The following is a 17,832-nucleotide window of genomic DNA, read 5'->3' as shown; positions in this document are numbered from 1 at the left end:
TTAAGGAAACAATAGTGGTAGTAAATGTTGACTGTGTGGATAATAACGCGGAAGTGGCGTGGCAAAGTCAGTACCATTTTGGTGATGGAGTTTTAGTTTGAAAAGAAAAGGTCGACCAGCGCGGAAAGAGAACTCATAATTTCCTGAGTCATTGCTTCTGTGGTTTATTAAACGAAATAACTAAAGAGTATCCTCAGTAAGCTTTAATATATTTATTTGGACATTTAGCTATATTTTAAGAATGGAGGGGTCTGTGTCCAATGTGGAGGTGTGTAACTTTGCTTACACGGGGCAGTTTGAGAAATTAAAACAGTGCATCCTGTCAGATAAAACGCTTGCCTGCAAAACAGACCAGGTAAGAACACATGACCCACCAGTACAGCCTGCGGGAATTCGTTTTTCCCTACAGTAAATCGGAATAATAATTTTCTTTTTAAAGCAACACAACTTTCTGTGATTTCAGGACCGGAGAACCGCGCTGCACTGGGCTTGTTCTGCTGGACACACCGATATTGTGGAGTTTCTTCTTGACATGGGAGTTGAAGTGAACCTGCAAGATGATGTAAGTTTATTTGTGGGTACATTAATTCTTTCCTTCTGTAGACTTTTCCCTATAAGGTGCCATGTGACCATTAATACAAGAGATATACTGATGAACACATTGTTTCAGAATGATGCCACTGATGTCTGTGTTTTGTTTTTCGCTCTCAGGCTTCGTGGACCCCTTTGCACATTGCAGCATCTGCAGGCAGAGAAGACATCGTGAGATCTCTGATATCCAAAGGAGCTCAGCTCAACTCAGTTAATCAAAATGGATGCACCCCTCTGCACTACGCCGCCTCCAAAGACAGATATGAGGTAACATCCACAGGTTGCAGTATTAGTCCTCCATACTTCTGCAGTCAGTTAATACAGTTGTGTTATCTCCCCGTTTAGTTCAGTGGTGCTTTGTTTCTGCACATAATTAATTATATAGTGTTGTGCAAAAGAGTTTGGACATTTGTCTGCTTTTTCCACTTATCTTCGGTCCAGTTCTTATACCTCACAAATTTCAGAGAAGTATTTTTTCCATATAAGCCACATAACACTAACCTATGAATCATTCAAACAAACAAAAAAAGACACCTAACTCAAGGAATGAGCCAGTGTTGGCTGCACATAACAGACGAATTAGCAAAGAACTAATTTTAAATAGTATCTTTAGGCACTTTGTTACTAGCAGCTTGTCATGAAAACACAATTCATTCCCATTTCTTTAGTTAAATCTACAATAATGCCAGAGATAAAAAAATAAATAAAAAAAAAAGATTAAGAGGCATAAAATGTCTTGTACGCCAAAAACATGGCAAACCTCACCACGGTGTGCAGTATGTCCTTTAAATGAAAGTGGACAAGTGGACGACAAAAGAAGTGGCAGGCAATCTACAACAAATGCAACAATATATTTAAGTCATTTTCTCAAAAAATAGGAAAAATCAAGGAAAGACCTGACATAGAACCTGAGAAGATGCATCTCGCACTTCTGTTGACCCATCTGCTGTTCACTGAAGCCTCAGAAATGGTCTCAGCTGAAGGTTGGCTATCAAGAAGCCATTCTTAAGGAAGGAAAATAGGGACAAAAGGCTCAAGTATGACAAATTACACAAGAACTGGACTGAAATCGGTGGCAACACATCTGATGGAGTGATGAATTTAAATGTGAAACTTTTGGTTAAAATTGTTGTCAGTGGTGTAGCTCAGGGGAGAAGTACAGCTGTGAGTGTCTTCTAGTGATGGGCAAAGCACAGCTGTGTGAAGTAGTGAAACATTTGAAGCAGCTGTGCCAGGATTGTACTGAGGTTTCAAAACAATTTCCACAGTGACACCCACTGGCCACTTTTACTATTGTCATGTCTTGATGATGTCTACTCTGTGAACACACAACAAACGTGTTTTGCACAGTTCTAAATAAAGCTATAAGTTATACCAGGCTAACAATAAGTATGACCAGCGCATGATTTGGAGAAATCCTCATTGACCAAAGCGAGAAAAACTTTGAGACTGATGAAGCATGTCTCACGCATGTACACACGTGTTAATATATTAAAGACTCTGCATTTAGTTATTTATTTTTATTTATTTTTAATACAAATTACCTCCTCAGCCTTGGAAAAACTACAATTAAACAGTACACTTCTTGTGGGTATATATTGGTATATTTTGTTTTGTTCTTTTTACTTTTTTCCAAGATGTGCTGTTTATTCAAATGTTTACATCATTGCTCCAAATACATTAGTGCATCATGTGCCCTTGGAACAAATGCATCAGTGAGGTATGTATTTTTTTTGACTTCTACAGTGCCATCAGTAATTACACTGTGAATACTGTGGGTGACACTAAACCTGGCTGTGGTTGCTGTTGCCACTCCTGGTGCTGCAGATGACTCTTAAGCTTTTTTACCCACAACCTTAAAAGCCTGATAGGGTATTTTCAGATTTATACTGTAGGCATAAAGGGGTAGAACTGGTGCCCGCTGGTATTTCCATAGTTTGCGATGTCATCAGTTTTTGTTCTACACTTAGACACAGTGGGTAAGCCCCTGAAAGCTGAAGTGAAACACACCAAGACTTCAGTCAGCTATGGCCATGTGATCTGAGCTAATGCGTCCTAAGCATTTTGAAAAAAGATAATTATGCAAAGTAGGACTTTTCAGGGCCCAGTTTACCCGACATTAGTACAATAACACTGGCTCTCAATATAGTAATAATCATTAGGAATGATTGCATATTAATTCAAATTAATTGTTTATCTGTTGCTGTTATTTATTTATTTATTTTTTCAAATTTTGCCCTCGCTTCCTGCAGGTGGGCCCTGTAATATGCTACAGGTGGGGTGCTGAATGGTGGGTTACACCGGTGGGTTTCTTGTTCTCTACACAAGCTCTACTGGTGCTTCACACACAAATATAGAAAGTGCAACAGAACACAGGAAAGGGGGATAAATGCACTTCAATAGAGTAAGCATGGCAGGAGGCCAGCTTGAGACTGGGGCATCCATGGGGGAGGCAGGTGTTGGACCCTACAGCACACCTTTATTCTGTGGCTTGCCTTTGCTGGAATGTCTAAAAGCCCTCCTCTTCTTATTAAGATAATTTTCATTACATTTTTTTTCTTTCTTCCCGTATAGTATGACTAATGTACCTTTGTCTGCTGCTTTTACTTTCCTCACATCAAGATAAACAGCAATCCCATCACCTACACCCACAACCGTCTTGCTGTTTCTTGTTATCTTTTTTTTTTTTCTTATTACCCCTGTGTTACCACCCCTTTATTATCGCTGCGCCCTATACACACAGGGCTTGGCTTATGAGTAACCACTCTCTGTCACCTATAAGTCACGCCCTGTACACGCAACAGGTTATTAAATTTTTGAAACATGTTCTCATCCAGGGTACCAGGATTCGATTGTGCCTTTTCGTCTTTTCTTAGATCAGCATAAAGTTTTCTCTTTAGAATGAAACTTGTAGATATGAGCTTTAGTACTTTTAAGGAAACCCTGTAGGAATAAGTAAAATATAATTATAGGTTGCTTATACTTCTCAAATGTGCAAAACAAAACAGCTTTTCTTTAACAATAAACTTGTTGTACTGAATATTTGTCTCCCCCTTGTGGCACATAGAGGTATTACAAAGATACCGTCAACACGTGCTTGTAATGTGTTCCCGCTGTGTTCACTGCTTATGTACAGTTTTCAGTTAGACTCTAACCTTTCCTCTGGACATGTAATGAAGTTTTATTTCCGTATTTGTTTTTATCTGGAGTATTAGAAGGTTTTACTGAACATTTCTTATTTGTTCTGAATAGGGCTGGGCCATATTATACCGTTCACGGTAATACCGGTATAATGTTAGGCAACGATAGGAAAATGAAATATCGCGATAGAATGGGAGTAAAACGCGCATGCGCAGTGCCTTTGTTTTCATACGCACATGGCCGATTGTTGAGTGAAACAGATGAACCAGAATTGGTTTGTAAAAATGGTGCAACTTCAGTGATGTGGAACTGGTTTGGTGTTTGTCCATCAGATACACAACAAAGCACATTTTTTTGCAGAACATGCAAGCGGCCGTTGTTATTGTCATATTTGTCGGACTAAGATGCTCTTAAATCTGGGAGTAATCTGGGTCCTAAACTCCGTACACTTCAGGTCAAACAACACTGCAGCATCACTTAGAGTTAAAAACTGTCTAAATTCTTTCATCTTTAATAAAACGATCAGCATTGCTGCTTTACCAGGTGTAACTATAAAGTTTAACTTCCAGGCATCCATGAAAACAAAAGTTATTACATTTAACGGAGTTAGAAGTTAGCAGGAAGCTAGCGGAAGTTAGCTCGCTAGTTTCGCTAGTTACCTAAGCATGATATTGCATGTTCTGACTGAGAGATTTCTGAAAAAAATCAAACGTACAGCTCTGCTATCACTTCCAACATAAATGAAGACAGGAAACTAAACAGCAGTGACGTTTGTAGGGTTACTGAAGTTGGGCTAGCTGGTATATAATGATGTGCTACGTGATCGCTAGCGACACAGCTATGTTAGCATAACATAAACAGTGAAGCTGGAGGACGAACACTAACACTTTTCCACTTATAAAAGTTAACGTGAAGGTTCTTCATGGTTAGAGACAAATGCAATCGCATGGCAGGATGCTGTAAACGGACCAAACTTCAGTCAGGAGAACAACTGAGATAATCCATCCACAATACGAGGTTAGTCATTAATATACTGCAACAACATGGGAATAGAGCAGCTGCCAGAGAATTCAACATTAATGAATCAATGGTACAGAAGTGGAGGAAGCAAGAAGAATGAGTTTAATAAAGTTTGATTTATCTGACTGCTGTGTTTCGCTTAATGTGCCTTATAATCCCGTGCACCTTATGGTCCGAAAAATACGTACTGCACACTGCAGTTTAATGTTGCAAAGCACCTCTTTTTAACTTCAGTGGATATTATACATGGTTATGCTCAGGATATGTCAGCCCATTTCTACTGGAAATGCCTTTTGGTTAAACTTTCAGCAAGGAATTTGCATTTGCACTGTTACATTTTTATAAAGCTTTAATGTACATAAAAACCAGCTTCTTGTTTAAGTGAAAATAAATGGAAGGTTGTCTTTTTGCGCTAGTAATGTTGTGGAGTTGTATTTTGTCTCGCATCAATTATATCGTCGGTTATATCGTTATCGCAAATTTTCAAATATATATCGTGATAAATATTTTTGGCCATATCGCCCTGCTCTAGTTCTGAACCATCATCACTAATACATCAATACATCCCGTCTTGCTCTCTGAGAAGGATCCCTTGGATATAAGAAAAGATGATTTGTCAGCTTTATTTAAAAACAAAAAAAAACAAAAACAAAAAAAAATCACTATCTGCAGCTTTATTTTTAAGATGACAAGAATGTTTTATTCAATATAACTGATAATAATATAACAATAAAAGGACATAGCTATCTCAAAAATCGTGGCATTGTTGTAGCATGTATGCTGCAGTACCTATATCATTGCTAATATTACAAAGATTTAATAAAGACCTATGTATATATGGGAGACTTGAGATGGTGGGAAACGGGGTCCAACACACTGCAACAATCAAGATGCATTTTTTTTGTTAAATCAAATGTGCATATAAAAGATCATGAAACTGAATTTTTTCATCGTCTTCTCTCACAAGGACTTGGACATGACATGAATGGATTTCATTGTACATTTACAGGATTTTATTTCAACCACAGGTTTCTTTTCCCAGTCAGGATTGTCCTAACTTTCAGTCTCACTTCCTAACGTGAAACTTCCACATGACTGTGGTAACCAAAATGACGAGATCTGAAAACGGGTATTTCATAGAAACTAGAAATAACTGGATGTAAAAGTGTGGTTTTCAGCTTGTGAATGAAACATGGTTACCTCTTTGCAGATTGCCCTGCTGCTGTTGGAAAATGGAGCAGACCCCAATGCTACTGACAAGCTGGACTCTACGCCTCTTCACAGAGCATCTGCCAAGGGCAACTACCGGCTCATCCAGCTGCTTCTCAAACAGAGTGCATCAACAAATATTCAGGACTCACAGGGCAACACACCTCTGTATGATTACATATATGTCACATGCAATTTTTTTTAACATCATGCAATATGAATACAAAGATGAACTCTAATTATACCTAAAAATAAAATGTTTTCTTACTTATCCTAGCAGTACTAGAAGTTATCATCCACATTACATTAGCTATACAGTGTGATTAGCATTGGGGGGGGAGGCATTTCTGTATTTATAGTTATGCATTGATTTTTATTTTTTTCTTCTCCCAGCCATCTTGCATGCGATGAGGAGCGTGTTGAAGCAGCCAAGTTGCTGGTGGAACATGGAGCGAGCATTTACATTGAGAACAAGGAGGAGAAGACCCCGCTCCAGATAGCAAAGGGCAGTCTTGGGAACATACTCCGTCAGATCGTGGAGGGATGATGCTTTATCTGACCGACGCGTCTTGTTCCAGCTCAAATCCCCACCACCAACCGCCAAGTTACATTCTAAGATTTCCCATCCCGCTCAGTCCTCCTTAAGCGGTCCGTGTGGAAGATGAGATGATGGACTCAGATGGTGCTTTGAGACTGCACAGATCTTATTTGTTGTCTGAGCACAGGTTTTCAAACCCCACAGGCTATTTTCTATTAAATTTGAATTGTAATGTAAAACATGAAGTTCAACCTGTTAATAAATGTGTTGTTCATGAATGACGTACTGCTGCCTTTAGTAATTTAAGCTATTATTGCACAAAATATTGTGAATGTTTCCTACATTTTTGTTCTTTTTATTATTAGCTTATACCCAGGTTCCTTAAAGACTAACTGAAAATATTGTTGCCTACCTGCCACAGTATTAACCTCTCACCTGGTGATGGTGACATATAGGTGTGGCTATGTGGAATATGGTTAAATCTGCAACAGAGCTTTATCTGACCACACCCCAAAACCCTGGACATTAAGAATCCTAAGCAAACTGTTTTTGGACTTCTCAGATTTCAGATTAACTGAATAACAAATAAAAAGTTGTGCAGCTTCATTGTTTTTAAGCTAAATCTTAAATAATGCGTACCTTTGTAGCATGTCAACCTGACAACTTCCCAGCACAACAGCTATTTAAATCCTGCAGTAGTCATGCAATATATGTTATATGTTATTTATAATACTGCCAATACAAGGAACAGTGAGTGGAAAACAGAAGTGGCCAGGTTTTCCCTATTGACGTAGTGCTGCAAAGCGTTTGTTTCTTGTTCCCTGTTCCACATGTTGAGATTATGGCCCACATTTTATTAGCGGAAGTTTTCAGCCTTCTTTTCTATAGTCTGCCTTTTACTCAATGGCTGTGAAGGAAGCAGCAAAGGGTGTCTTCATTATGACAGGCTGTCGACACTGAAGTGGAAAATTTCCCCCACAAGCAAAGCAGGTTTTTGTGGAACATGACTGAAACTACCACAAAGGAAAAATAAAGCTAGAATAAGCATGAAACTGCTGGGAAGGCAACTCTCACTTGTAACTCAGCTCAAAAAAACAAATGGATAAGTTGATGGAAGCCAAATGATTGCTGGAGAAAACGGAAAGAACAGTAAATAATAGTTTTAAAGGACTCTGAGACAAAAAAGAAGAATACATGAAAGTGAAAAGACTGTCACTTAACAAAAATATCAAGTTTTAGCACATGCTAAAAGATTCTCAGTGTTAGGAATGGGTCCAATGTTCTACCACATTGAGTTTGCTGGGATCTGGCCAGCCTATAAATTGAGGAAGCTTCAAATTGCCTAAAAATAAATGAATAGTTTTTAGGTATTTAAAGGATGGCCAAGGTGAGCAACAACACTCAAGTATGCTGTGACATTTAAATGATGTTCCTTTGGTATTAAGAGGCCAAGAGTAACCATTTCAGCACCATCAGCAGCTGCTTGAACCACTGATAAAAACCAGGCTGGATCCACGACTTCATGTCGTTTAATCCAAATGTACAATTTGGATCCAAATGTACAGTACTTTAACTCTGGAAACAGAAGCTGTGAGATGGACCTTTAAAAAGGTCAATCCTCACAAAGCTCCAGGACCAGACGGCATCCCAGGCCGGCTTCTCAGAGTGTGTGCCGACCAGCTGGCAGGGGTGTTCACCAACATCTTCAACCTCTCCCTGAGGCAGTCAGTGGTCCCCACGTCCCTCAAAGCATCCACCATCATTCCCGTTCCCAAAAAATCAGTGGTCTCCTGTCTGAATGACTACCGTCCTGTTGCACTGACATCCGTCATCATGAAGTGCCTGGAGCGGCTGGTCAAAGGTCACATCTGCTCCTCCCTCCCTGACACACTGGACCCTCTTCAGTTTGCCTATCGGACAAACAGAGCCACAGAGGATGCCATCGCCCTGGGAACGCACACCACCCTCACTCACCTGGAGAAAGGGAATACATATGCAAGGATGCTCTTCATCGACTACAGCTTGGCATTTAACACCATCATCCCCTCAAAACTTGCCACGAAGCTCGTCGACCTTGGGCTGGAAACACCAATCTGCAGATGGATTCTAAACTTCCTCACAAACAGGCCCCAGGTGGTGAGAGTTGGTAAGCACCCCTCTTCACCACTCATCCTAAACACAGGTACGCCACAGGGTTGTGTGCTTAGCCCCCTCCTATATTCCCTGTTCACACACGACTGTGTTGCTAAACACGAGTCCAACATCATCATCAAGTTTGCGGATGACACAACCATCATAGGCCTCATCACAGGCAATGATGAGACGGCCTATAGAGAGGAGGTGATGGCACTGTACGTGTGGTGTCTGGAAAATAACCTGACTCTCAACATCAGCAAAACTAGAGAGATGATAGTGGACTACCGGAAACAACCAGTCAGAGAACACCAGCCCAGCCACATCAATGGTATCAAGGTCGAAAGAGTCAGCAGCTTCAAGTTCCTTGGAGTCAACATCACAGAGGACTTCTCCTGGACCCTTCACACAGACACTGCTATCAGGAAAGCTCGCCAGCAGCTTTATTTCCTGAGGAGGCTGAGGAAGTTTGGCATGAACGCCAACATCACCTCAAATTTTTACAGGTGTGCAATTGAGAGCTTGCTGACGAGCTGCATCACAGTTTGGTACGGAAGCTGCTCTGCCAGCAGCCGTAAATCACTACAGAGGGTGGTGAAGGCAGCAGAGCACATCACTGGCACGAGGCTTCCTGCCATGCAGGACATTTATCTCCAGCGATGCCTCCGTAAAGCACACAGCATCATCAAGGACCACAGCCACCCAGCACATCAGCTGTTCTCCTTGTTACCATCTGGCAGACGTTACAGGAGTCTGTCTGCTCGGACTACAAGACTCAAAAACAGTTTTTACCACCAAGCCATACGACACCTCAACCACAACACTTAAACACACACAACACAGTCCACAGGACGCACTCAGAAGCTACCTGCAGCTTCACAAGTACTCTGTTTAATCTGCACTGGTCACTCCACGTTATTGTTATTGCTATTTATATTTAAAAGTGCAATACTGTAATTTTCTGCTGCTCATTCCTGTGCAATATCCCATCTGCCCTCCCTTCATATTTCTTTTCAAGATTTTCTTATTTAATCACTAGTGTACATATATTTATATTTATAGATACATATATATTTAGTCATCTTTCTCTTTTACCACATCTCTCTAATATTTTGCTCCTTACTATTTTTTATTACTTTATTTTATTTTATTATATTTTCTTCTACTGTATCATGCTGCTTAGTGAGCATGATACTGCTCGTCAAACACATTTCATTACAATGTTGACCATGTGCTAACTTGCATATGACAAATAAAACTGAAAACAAACATGTTCTCAGCTCACAGGAATGCCATCGGGTGTAGTCTATTGCTGAGTCTCATCTACCTCAATGTTTATTGTGTGTTTAATAAAATGCAAAGAACAACATACCAAGGTGTGGTGTTCACACCACATTATGCGCTTCTTCATACCTTGCAACTGACATTCACTGAATAGTTTTTTTTATTTATTTATTAAATACTAGTATTGCAGGAAAATCCCAGTAGATTAGCAGTTTATTATCAGATTTGCCCATCTTGCACCAGCAACCGTGTTTAAATCACCTTTCTTCCCCATTCTGATGCTCAGTTTGAGGTCGTTTTTACCATTTCTGCCATTTTCCTAAGTGCATTGGCTTGCTGCTCTGTGACTGGCGGATTCGATAGGAGATACATTTAAATTAAACGGCGTAGCTGACAGCTGAAATGCAACTAAATCAGAAAACGGACTACAAATGTAGCTTGTTGGCTTATAAACATAGCTCTCCTGGACGATACTAAGCCATTTTGAGCGAACCCCCATTCTGATCAGAACGTAGAAGCATTTTAATGCAATTTGACTCTTACATAAGTAATCCAGGTTTAAAAATATTATTAATATCAAAAATTTCTTTTTCCAAGAGATCTGGCCAAACACGGAAAACCACCACGGCACAACCCTTTCCTGACGTCACCTGATAAGGCTGTTTTCACTTCCTGACAGGGAGGTCACAAAAGACTTCACCGGAGTCTCCTTTCCGAGGTGTTCGCACTCTACACTATCTGGAGGAAACAGAGGAGCTGTGTTGAAAGGTAAACATTTAAAATTTCGTTATTATATTCGATAAGTCACTGGGTGACCTAGCTAGCGTTGGGTAAAAAGGCTAAGCTAATGTAGCTACCAAGCACTCTGAAGCTAGCATTCGCGATTCCGCTTACGATCCTAGCAGTACAGATCCAAAGCACAGGTCAGAGTCCAAGATTGTCGCTTTGGGTGTTTACATTTTACATATAAAAGCACTTTTAGGTAACTGTATTGACTAATTTCTAACTGAACGAAAACACGGTGTGGGTTTAGCGAGGTCTTGGCTGTCAGTTGCTGTCATTGTTCTCGGCGTTTCCCAGAAACAGTACGGCTTCTGTGTCGTGTTCAACTGAAGCAAAGCTGTGGGGCCTTTCTGGAATTTGCTGGGGTTATATCCTCTCCACTCTGATCATTAATAAATGTTAAAAGAAACACGTGGAACTGCTTGTGGGAAAACTCCCCTGTCGCTGGTTTTACTTTCGGTTAGATGTCGTTCGCAGTTACGAGTCAGTCAAAAAGTGAGCATTTTAATGCGTGGGACGATGCAGTCTTGGCTCAAGTTAAAAAAAAAATAAAAGGATGACGCTGGCGATTGATTTACTTGAAATAATGCAGACACCTAAAGACAGTTCAAAGATCGCATCCCATCAATACGGCAACGTATCAGCTGATAAACAGCTATTTAAACATCTGACCCAGCACACAATTGGTGACTGTGTGCTGTCGTTGGACGATAAGTCCAATTTGCGTCAAACTATGACGCTGAGGAATGTAAAGATTCTGAAATCATAGTTTCACGCCTTGGGTTATTATTGCTCTCTTTCCTTATATTCTGCATTGCCAGGATGTCAAACTCATTTTTCTTCTAAGGCCACATACAAGCTCACTTTAGACCTCAAGCCCAGTGAAACTACCCTTACTCTCAGCGTTAAGAAGTTTATCTGCAAAATCTCATACTTGAGGTATCAAAAAAGAAGGGTGATTTCAACAGTACTTCTCAGATTTTCTTCAGGCCATAGAAACACTGCTGCAGTAGATCAAAGAAACCTGTCAGCACAGCTCTCCAGGGTTAAATTGTAAGAAATAAATGCATAAACTTTCAGAAGTTCTGGCAGCTCATTTCTCAGACTGTGCTGTAATTGTAAAAGAGAAAGTTTCTGTTAATTCACAGAAAATGCTCGCCTCCTCCCTTTAAAAAACAAACAAAAAACAAAACAAAACTCTGGGCAGAGTAAAAGGGCAGGGATAGCTCAGTAGGTAGAGTGGTGGCGCCATGATCGGAAGGTCGGGGGTTCGACTCCACTGAACGGCTACCCCGAGGTACCCCTGAGCAAGGTACCGTCCCTACACACTGCTCCCCGGGTGCTGCATTGGTGGCTGCCCACTGCTTCACTGGGTGAATGGGTTAAATGCAGAGGAACTATTTCCCTATGGGGACTAACACATTACATTACACATTACCTTTTTGAAAAGAAAAAACAGACATTATTATTGTAGACAGATAAAACAGGAACTATTCTGTCATTTTATTGTTTATGTATTACTTAATTACTTTGGTGTGTTATGAACGGGGAGGTCTCTGTCAATAGGAAAAGCAGTAAAACTACAGTCAAAAGCCCAAAATACATTCCTTCTTTCACATTTTCCAAAGCTGTACAGCGAACCGAACCGGCTGATTCTGGCTCCTGGGCCTTTTGTTTGAGATCTCTGCTGCATTGTATCTTCGAGCAGTATAACCCTTTTATGTGGTGTAATATGCAATGTGCCTGTAGACAAACCTGCCTCTCCAGTGCCCATCCCTCACATGGAACATTCAGTTCCTGCATGTGATAACAGGCTGGCATTCTCTTAAAGGTACAGAGACCCTGCAGATGTGCCGTTTGGCTCTCTGGCGCCAGACATGGAAATGCAGGAATTTAACCACTGAAGAGTCTGTTTACAAACAAACAAGCAAATGAGGAGACTGTACCATTTTTTTTCAAACATATCCTGTTTCTTTCTATTTGCAGATCATCTGTCCATCAAGTTAACAAATCCCTACAGCTTCCTGTTTCAATCATGTGTGATCTCAGTCAAGATGGTCTTTGGGAGTCGGACAATGCGCCCGATTTTTCCTCGTTGACAAGACGCATAGACTCATTCCGTGGCTCCAACCTTGCTAACAAGGTGCCTGCGGAAACACTGGCACAGGCTGGTTTCTTCTACACTGGCGAGTCTGACCGTGTCCGCTGTTTCAGCTGTAATATGACTGTGGATAATTGGTACAGTGGAGACAGGCCTGTAGACAAGCACAAGCAGGTAATCAAACTTGTAACATGAAAAAGTGGAAGTGGTTAATATTTCACTTTTTTTTTGTCTGTTTGGTTTTCTTCCAAATTGATCCAATTCTAATTTTCTCATTCTCACAGTTTTCTCCATCATGCACGTTTCTCACCTGCGTCCACCGTACCAGTTTTAACCAGAATTCCAATACTGCACTAATCAGTGAAGAAGTAGGAGACGTGGAATATCGTTTGAGAACAGGTGAAGTGGTTGATGAGGCCCCCTACCCTATAGTTCCTCACATGAGAAATGAAGAAGCCCGACTTCGGACCTTCTCTTCTTGGCCCAACCGTACTCCGGTGAGACCCAGAGATCTGGCCCAAGCCGGCTTCTTTTACGTGGGGCAGAGTGACAAGGTTCAGTGTTTCTGCTGTGGTGGTCGGCTGAATGGGTGGGAACCAGGAGATTCTGCCTGGAGTGAGCACAGCAAGCATTATCCCAACTGCTACTTTATCCTTGGGCATGATGTTGGGAACATTCCAATCCAGACAGGTATAGAGGAGGATGCCAGCAACAATCTGCGTGCAAATGACCCGGCCTTAATGCAGAATTTTGAGGCAAGGCGTGCTACTTTTGCTGGTGTCCGGCACCCTATTGACCACGAGAGGCTTGCCAGAGCTGGCTTCTACAGCACAGGTAATGTTCAGGTGTTTGAGGCTAAAGAAACATTGTGCAACATTTTAAAATGTATGATCTAAATTTTCTAGTAGGTAGCTGTGAATGCAATCAAATGTAATTTGTATCCTTGCAGGAAGAGGAGACGCAGTCTTGTGTTTCCATTGCGATGGAGGCTTGAACAATTGGCAGCCTGAGGAAGACCCTTGGGTGGAGCATGCCAAACACTACCCAGGGTAAGAACAACTATGGTACCCCCGTCTTCTTAATATGCTTTTACACATATCTATACACACACACAGGTTGTCTTCTTTGTTCTGTGGCATTTGCGTCTGTTTTAATCAAAGTATATACTGTTTTAAAACAGGTGCAGCTTCCTTTTGGCAAACAAAGGGCCAGAATTTGTCAACAGCATCCAGCTACAAAGACCACAACATGACAGAGCTGTAAGTTTTTGCTTTTTCCACAAGTTGTGGATGCGTAAACTACAAATTAACATTCCCTTAAAGCACTGTCAATATCAACACTAGAGGTCTGGTGTATGTGCCCAAATGAAAGTTGAACAGTGCTGAAAATCTTAAGGTTAGTTTAGAAAGGTTTTCATCATGGATTGCAAAGCAGGAAGGCTCACATTGTTCTTCACAGACAATCACTAACTTGTTTTGGAAATGTACCACACTTTATATGTATAAATGGGTGTATATGAATATTTGGGAGTATATTAATTTTCTACACCAGAAAAATCATCAGTAGTCCCAGATTGGGCTCTAGTTAAAATAAGCTTAGTGTTCCATTTTAGCGTGTGAAAGGAGCGTCATAATTAAAGGACTTACGGTCTTCAGTGATCTCAATCACAGGATTTTGTTTTTCTCTGCTTCCAGGCTTCAAGTCATCAAAATCCAGTTTCAGAAGATATGGAAGGTACATTTTTCTTTTTTACTTCAGTGCCCCAGATACATCATGAAACAAAGTCTGAGCAGTGCTGACTTCTGTTTATTTAATTTTATGTCAGATGAGGACCCACTGGAGAAACTACAGAGGCTGCAGAGGGAAAAACAGTGCAAAATATGCATGGACAGAGATATTGCCATTGTATTCATTCCATGCGCTCACCTTGTTGCTTGTGAGAATTGTTCACAGGCCCTCAACAAGTGTCCGATCTGCTGTCAAGACATAACACAGAAGATCAAGACCTATATTGCTTGAGAACAATATACTCTTGCTCAGACGCAATGCTGCTTTTACGCTGTCATTATAATATTGTAATTATATCGTAATTGTAAAGTAGAGAGCCTATAATATTATTTATGGATCAATTTTCTTTAATAAATCTTAGAATGATAATGTGTAAAACTATATTTTCCTAGTCCTTACAATGGTAAATATCTGTATAGATGTAGATGGTTTTATAAATAGTTCCTTGAGATGTAAATACACATTAAAGGGCCGTTCCTATTTTGAAACACATTTTGCCAGAAGTGCCTTTCTTTTGGTTTATGTATTCTAATGCATCACTTACCACAGATAAATTGACTTTGATGTTATTGCTGTCATTTTCATCCACTTTTATCCTATTTATTCGGATTTAACTTGTGTGTTTTATGTATAGAACCAGTTGCTGTGCCTTTACATTTCTAAGCTCAAGTTTAGGGCTTGGAGTTAACCATTGTAATGTAAGAATCATTTTATTGTTTCTTTAATTAAGTGTGAATAAATAATTATGCAGACTTGGAGTTTCATTTCATCACTAAACAAAATGTTTTGTGTTGTATTTGCAGAGATGATCCCGGTGCACTGATTGTGCAATGTTAGCTAGAAAGTCACATTTCTATCAGATGAGGTTTGAGAAAGTGTAAGAGTGATGTGGCATTTGACTGCCTATAAACTGAAGTGATGGCAGATGGTAAAATATACAAGAACTGACCCAAATTAATCAGATTTAGAAACAGATTTTTAATTTTTGTGCAGCATTTTAGTTTCAATTATGGTAAAAATCATTACTCATATAGAGTAATGATCTTGTAGGAATTAGATCTGTATTTTATTAAGTATCTCGTGACGGACCATCAGGTGTCGTCTTTACATACCTCCACAATCTTCCTAAAGGACAGTAGGGGAGGGTGTTTTAACCCTTACAGCAGAATTGGAGAACTGTCTTATCTGATGTGCTAAACAAAATACCTTGTCTATATGTTGCTTAGCTCCTTAGTTTGTTTTTGTTTGTGTGTAAGTTGTCACTGTGAACTGGGAGGGAACTGCAGACGAGAACCATACAGATTTGCTACGATACTTCAAATAGTAACATCCTAGGTCAGTATTGTGTGCTCCTTTTATACATACAAAACAAATGGCTAGAAAAGCTAGCCCACGGAAAACAGAGGCGGTAGTGTTTCCGTGCAGTTCTCGTCAGTTACCACTAGATGTCAGGCTATAAACCGTGCATTCAGTGCGAGTATTGTGGCCGCTAGGTGGTAGCTCTGCACCAGGATATCCTCCTCCCAGGTCGTCGAAACAACAAACCGAACTACGGAGCAAGCGGGGTGAGAGAACGTCCGAAACCGCCTCTGACCGCGACTTTTAAACTCTTTTTACAGAATTGTGGCGGAATTCAGACGGAGGCTGTATACGAGTAGTAAAAGTTACGATTGTACCGGGACTACATTTCACAACAAGGTAAGTTAGCTGTAAAATGGCGGAGAGCTATCTGGAACTTAGTTGATTTGTATTTTGCTAGCTGTCTCGCTAGCCAGGCTAGCTTTAGATGAGCGCAGAGCGCGGATGTCTGCCTGAACCAAGTCGCTTCGCTAGCTCGCGGAACATGGCTACTTCGGTTGTTAGCAGGCTAACGAACTGGATTTTTTACACAGCGGCGCAAAATACGTAGCTCGGAACAGACCGAAGCGTTTTATTGCCACAACCGACTTACTTGCACTTTATATATTTGTAAACAAAGTGTTTGTTGCTTATGCAATACGGTACTGGAACTCCCGAGGCAAGATGGAGGACGCAAGGACGTGATGTTTTTTTTAGGTAACGTTAGCAGTAGCTCTTAGCATTGCTAACTAGTGGGAGTTATTTTCAGCTCGTCCATTGGAGTTTATCTGCTATTATTTACTTTATCTTCGGACGAAGACTGGTTACGAGTGACACGTAGACAGAAATTAGTTAATGTACACGGCAGCATTGCTGACTAGCCTTATTGTGTTCTGGCTAATATTAGCTTACGCTAGTACAGAAAGGCTTGCGTTGTTTTGTTATTATGGTCCAACTAGTATAGCAATGGTAAACGCTGGCATGTTCTGAAAATCTGACGATATTGCATTGTATGCGCTTCTCGTTCTTCTTATTTGGCTATTCATAGTTTGTTTTCCCTAAGTAGCGCATGCTTACTTCATCAAATTTCAACTAGCTGACGCTGGGGAAAATACGCCAAAAATCCACGGTTACTTAGCTACTCGCGCTAGCACCAGCAGCGCACCGGCGTCAATTTTGACAGGAACCGACGAAGAGCGGCTCCGTGTCGGCAGCGTTGGGGCGAGCGGAGCCGGTAGTTGGTGGTATAGTTGTCCTTGAAAAATTCACACAGTTGAGTTTCACATTAGCGTGTTTTTTGTTATATAGCATTCTTTACTGTCGTTTCGCATTAACAAGTTTATGAGATACACTCCCCGATTTGGCGCCACTTTTTCTGTCTGCACGAATCCCGTCTTGTCATGCAGTATCCCCCTCACTATCAAGGAAATGGGTACGGTACCAAACTCTCAAACCAAGAATTAACTGTGAAAAGCTGAAACTCACATAGTCATAGAAACATCATCATATTGAGCACTACTCTTTGCTTTGTTGTTAGCTGATGTTAACCAATTTCACGTTTACTATTTAATTCACAGTAAACAGTAATAACCTGTAATTTGGCACGCGTGAGCCTTCATTTTGCGTGAAATTGTAAGAATCAATTTGCTAACGTTACTTTCGATTTAAATCGGATAGTCGGCCTTAAAGTTTACTAAGTAATTGTGTCTGGTTTAATAATGGAAGAATGACAACGTTGTGTATGTTAGCTCTAAGTGTACTAGGACTGAAAGAGGGACTCACTGCACCCAACCTGGTGTATAATGGGTGGAGTTTGTCTTTTCCAGACTGAATTTGTTTACTCGGTAGGGCTTTTATTGATTTCACTGACTGCTACAGAAAAAAATTACATTTGGTTCAGAGTGGA

General features: G+C 40.6%; 3 protein-coding genes across 4 annotated transcripts in view; all 3 read left to right on the top strand.

The window, feature by feature from the left end:
- The first annotated feature begins 1 nt into the window (after position 1).
- psmd10 (proteasome 26S subunit, non-ATPase 10) lies at positions 2-6,780 on the top strand. The gene is made up of 5 exons (XM_085474517.1): positions 2-355; positions 464-562; positions 712-858; positions 5,963-6,129; positions 6,355-6,780. Exons 1-5 carry the CDS (start codon positions 242-244, stop codon positions 6,506-6,508), a joined length of 681 nt encoding a protein of 226 aa, XP_085330643.1. The 5' UTR covers positions 2-241; the 3' UTR covers positions 6,509-6,780.
- A 3,746-nt stretch (positions 6,781-10,526) lies between these two features.
- Positions 10,527-15,340, top strand: xiap (X-linked inhibitor of apoptosis). Its single transcript, XM_085474494.1, has 7 exons — positions 10,527-10,684; positions 12,686-12,974; positions 13,085-13,634; positions 13,750-13,849; positions 13,981-14,059; positions 14,495-14,534; positions 14,626-15,340. The coding sequence occupies exons 2-7, from the start codon at positions 12,735-12,737 to the stop codon at positions 14,817-14,819; spliced, it is 1,203 nt and encodes a 400-aa protein (XP_085330620.1). The 5' UTR covers positions 10,527-10,684; positions 12,686-12,734; the 3' UTR covers positions 14,820-15,340.
- A 725-nt stretch (positions 15,341-16,065) lies between these two features.
- stag2b (STAG2 cohesin complex component b) overlaps positions 16,066-17,832 on the top strand; it is a 29,947-nt gene continuing 28,180 nt past the window's right edge. For both annotated transcript variants that reach the window (XM_085474482.1, XM_085474479.1), the window contains exon 1: positions 16,066-16,286. The gene's annotated coding sequence lies outside the window, so the exon portion shown is untranslated. The remainder of the gene's footprint in view (positions 16,287-17,832) is intronic.

Source organism: Copadichromis virginalis, linkage group LG2, assembly GCF_057382275.1.
Source record: "Copadichromis virginalis isolate Kocher_CV1m ecotype Utaka linkage group LG2, C_Virginalis_male_GT1.1, whole genome shotgun sequence".
In the NCBI taxonomy this organism is placed as follows: Eukaryota; Metazoa; Chordata; class Actinopteri; order Cichliformes; family Cichlidae; genus Copadichromis; species Copadichromis virginalis.
The sequence above is the reverse complement of the archived record's forward strand: the minus strand, read 5'-3'. Positions and strand labels throughout refer to the sequence as shown.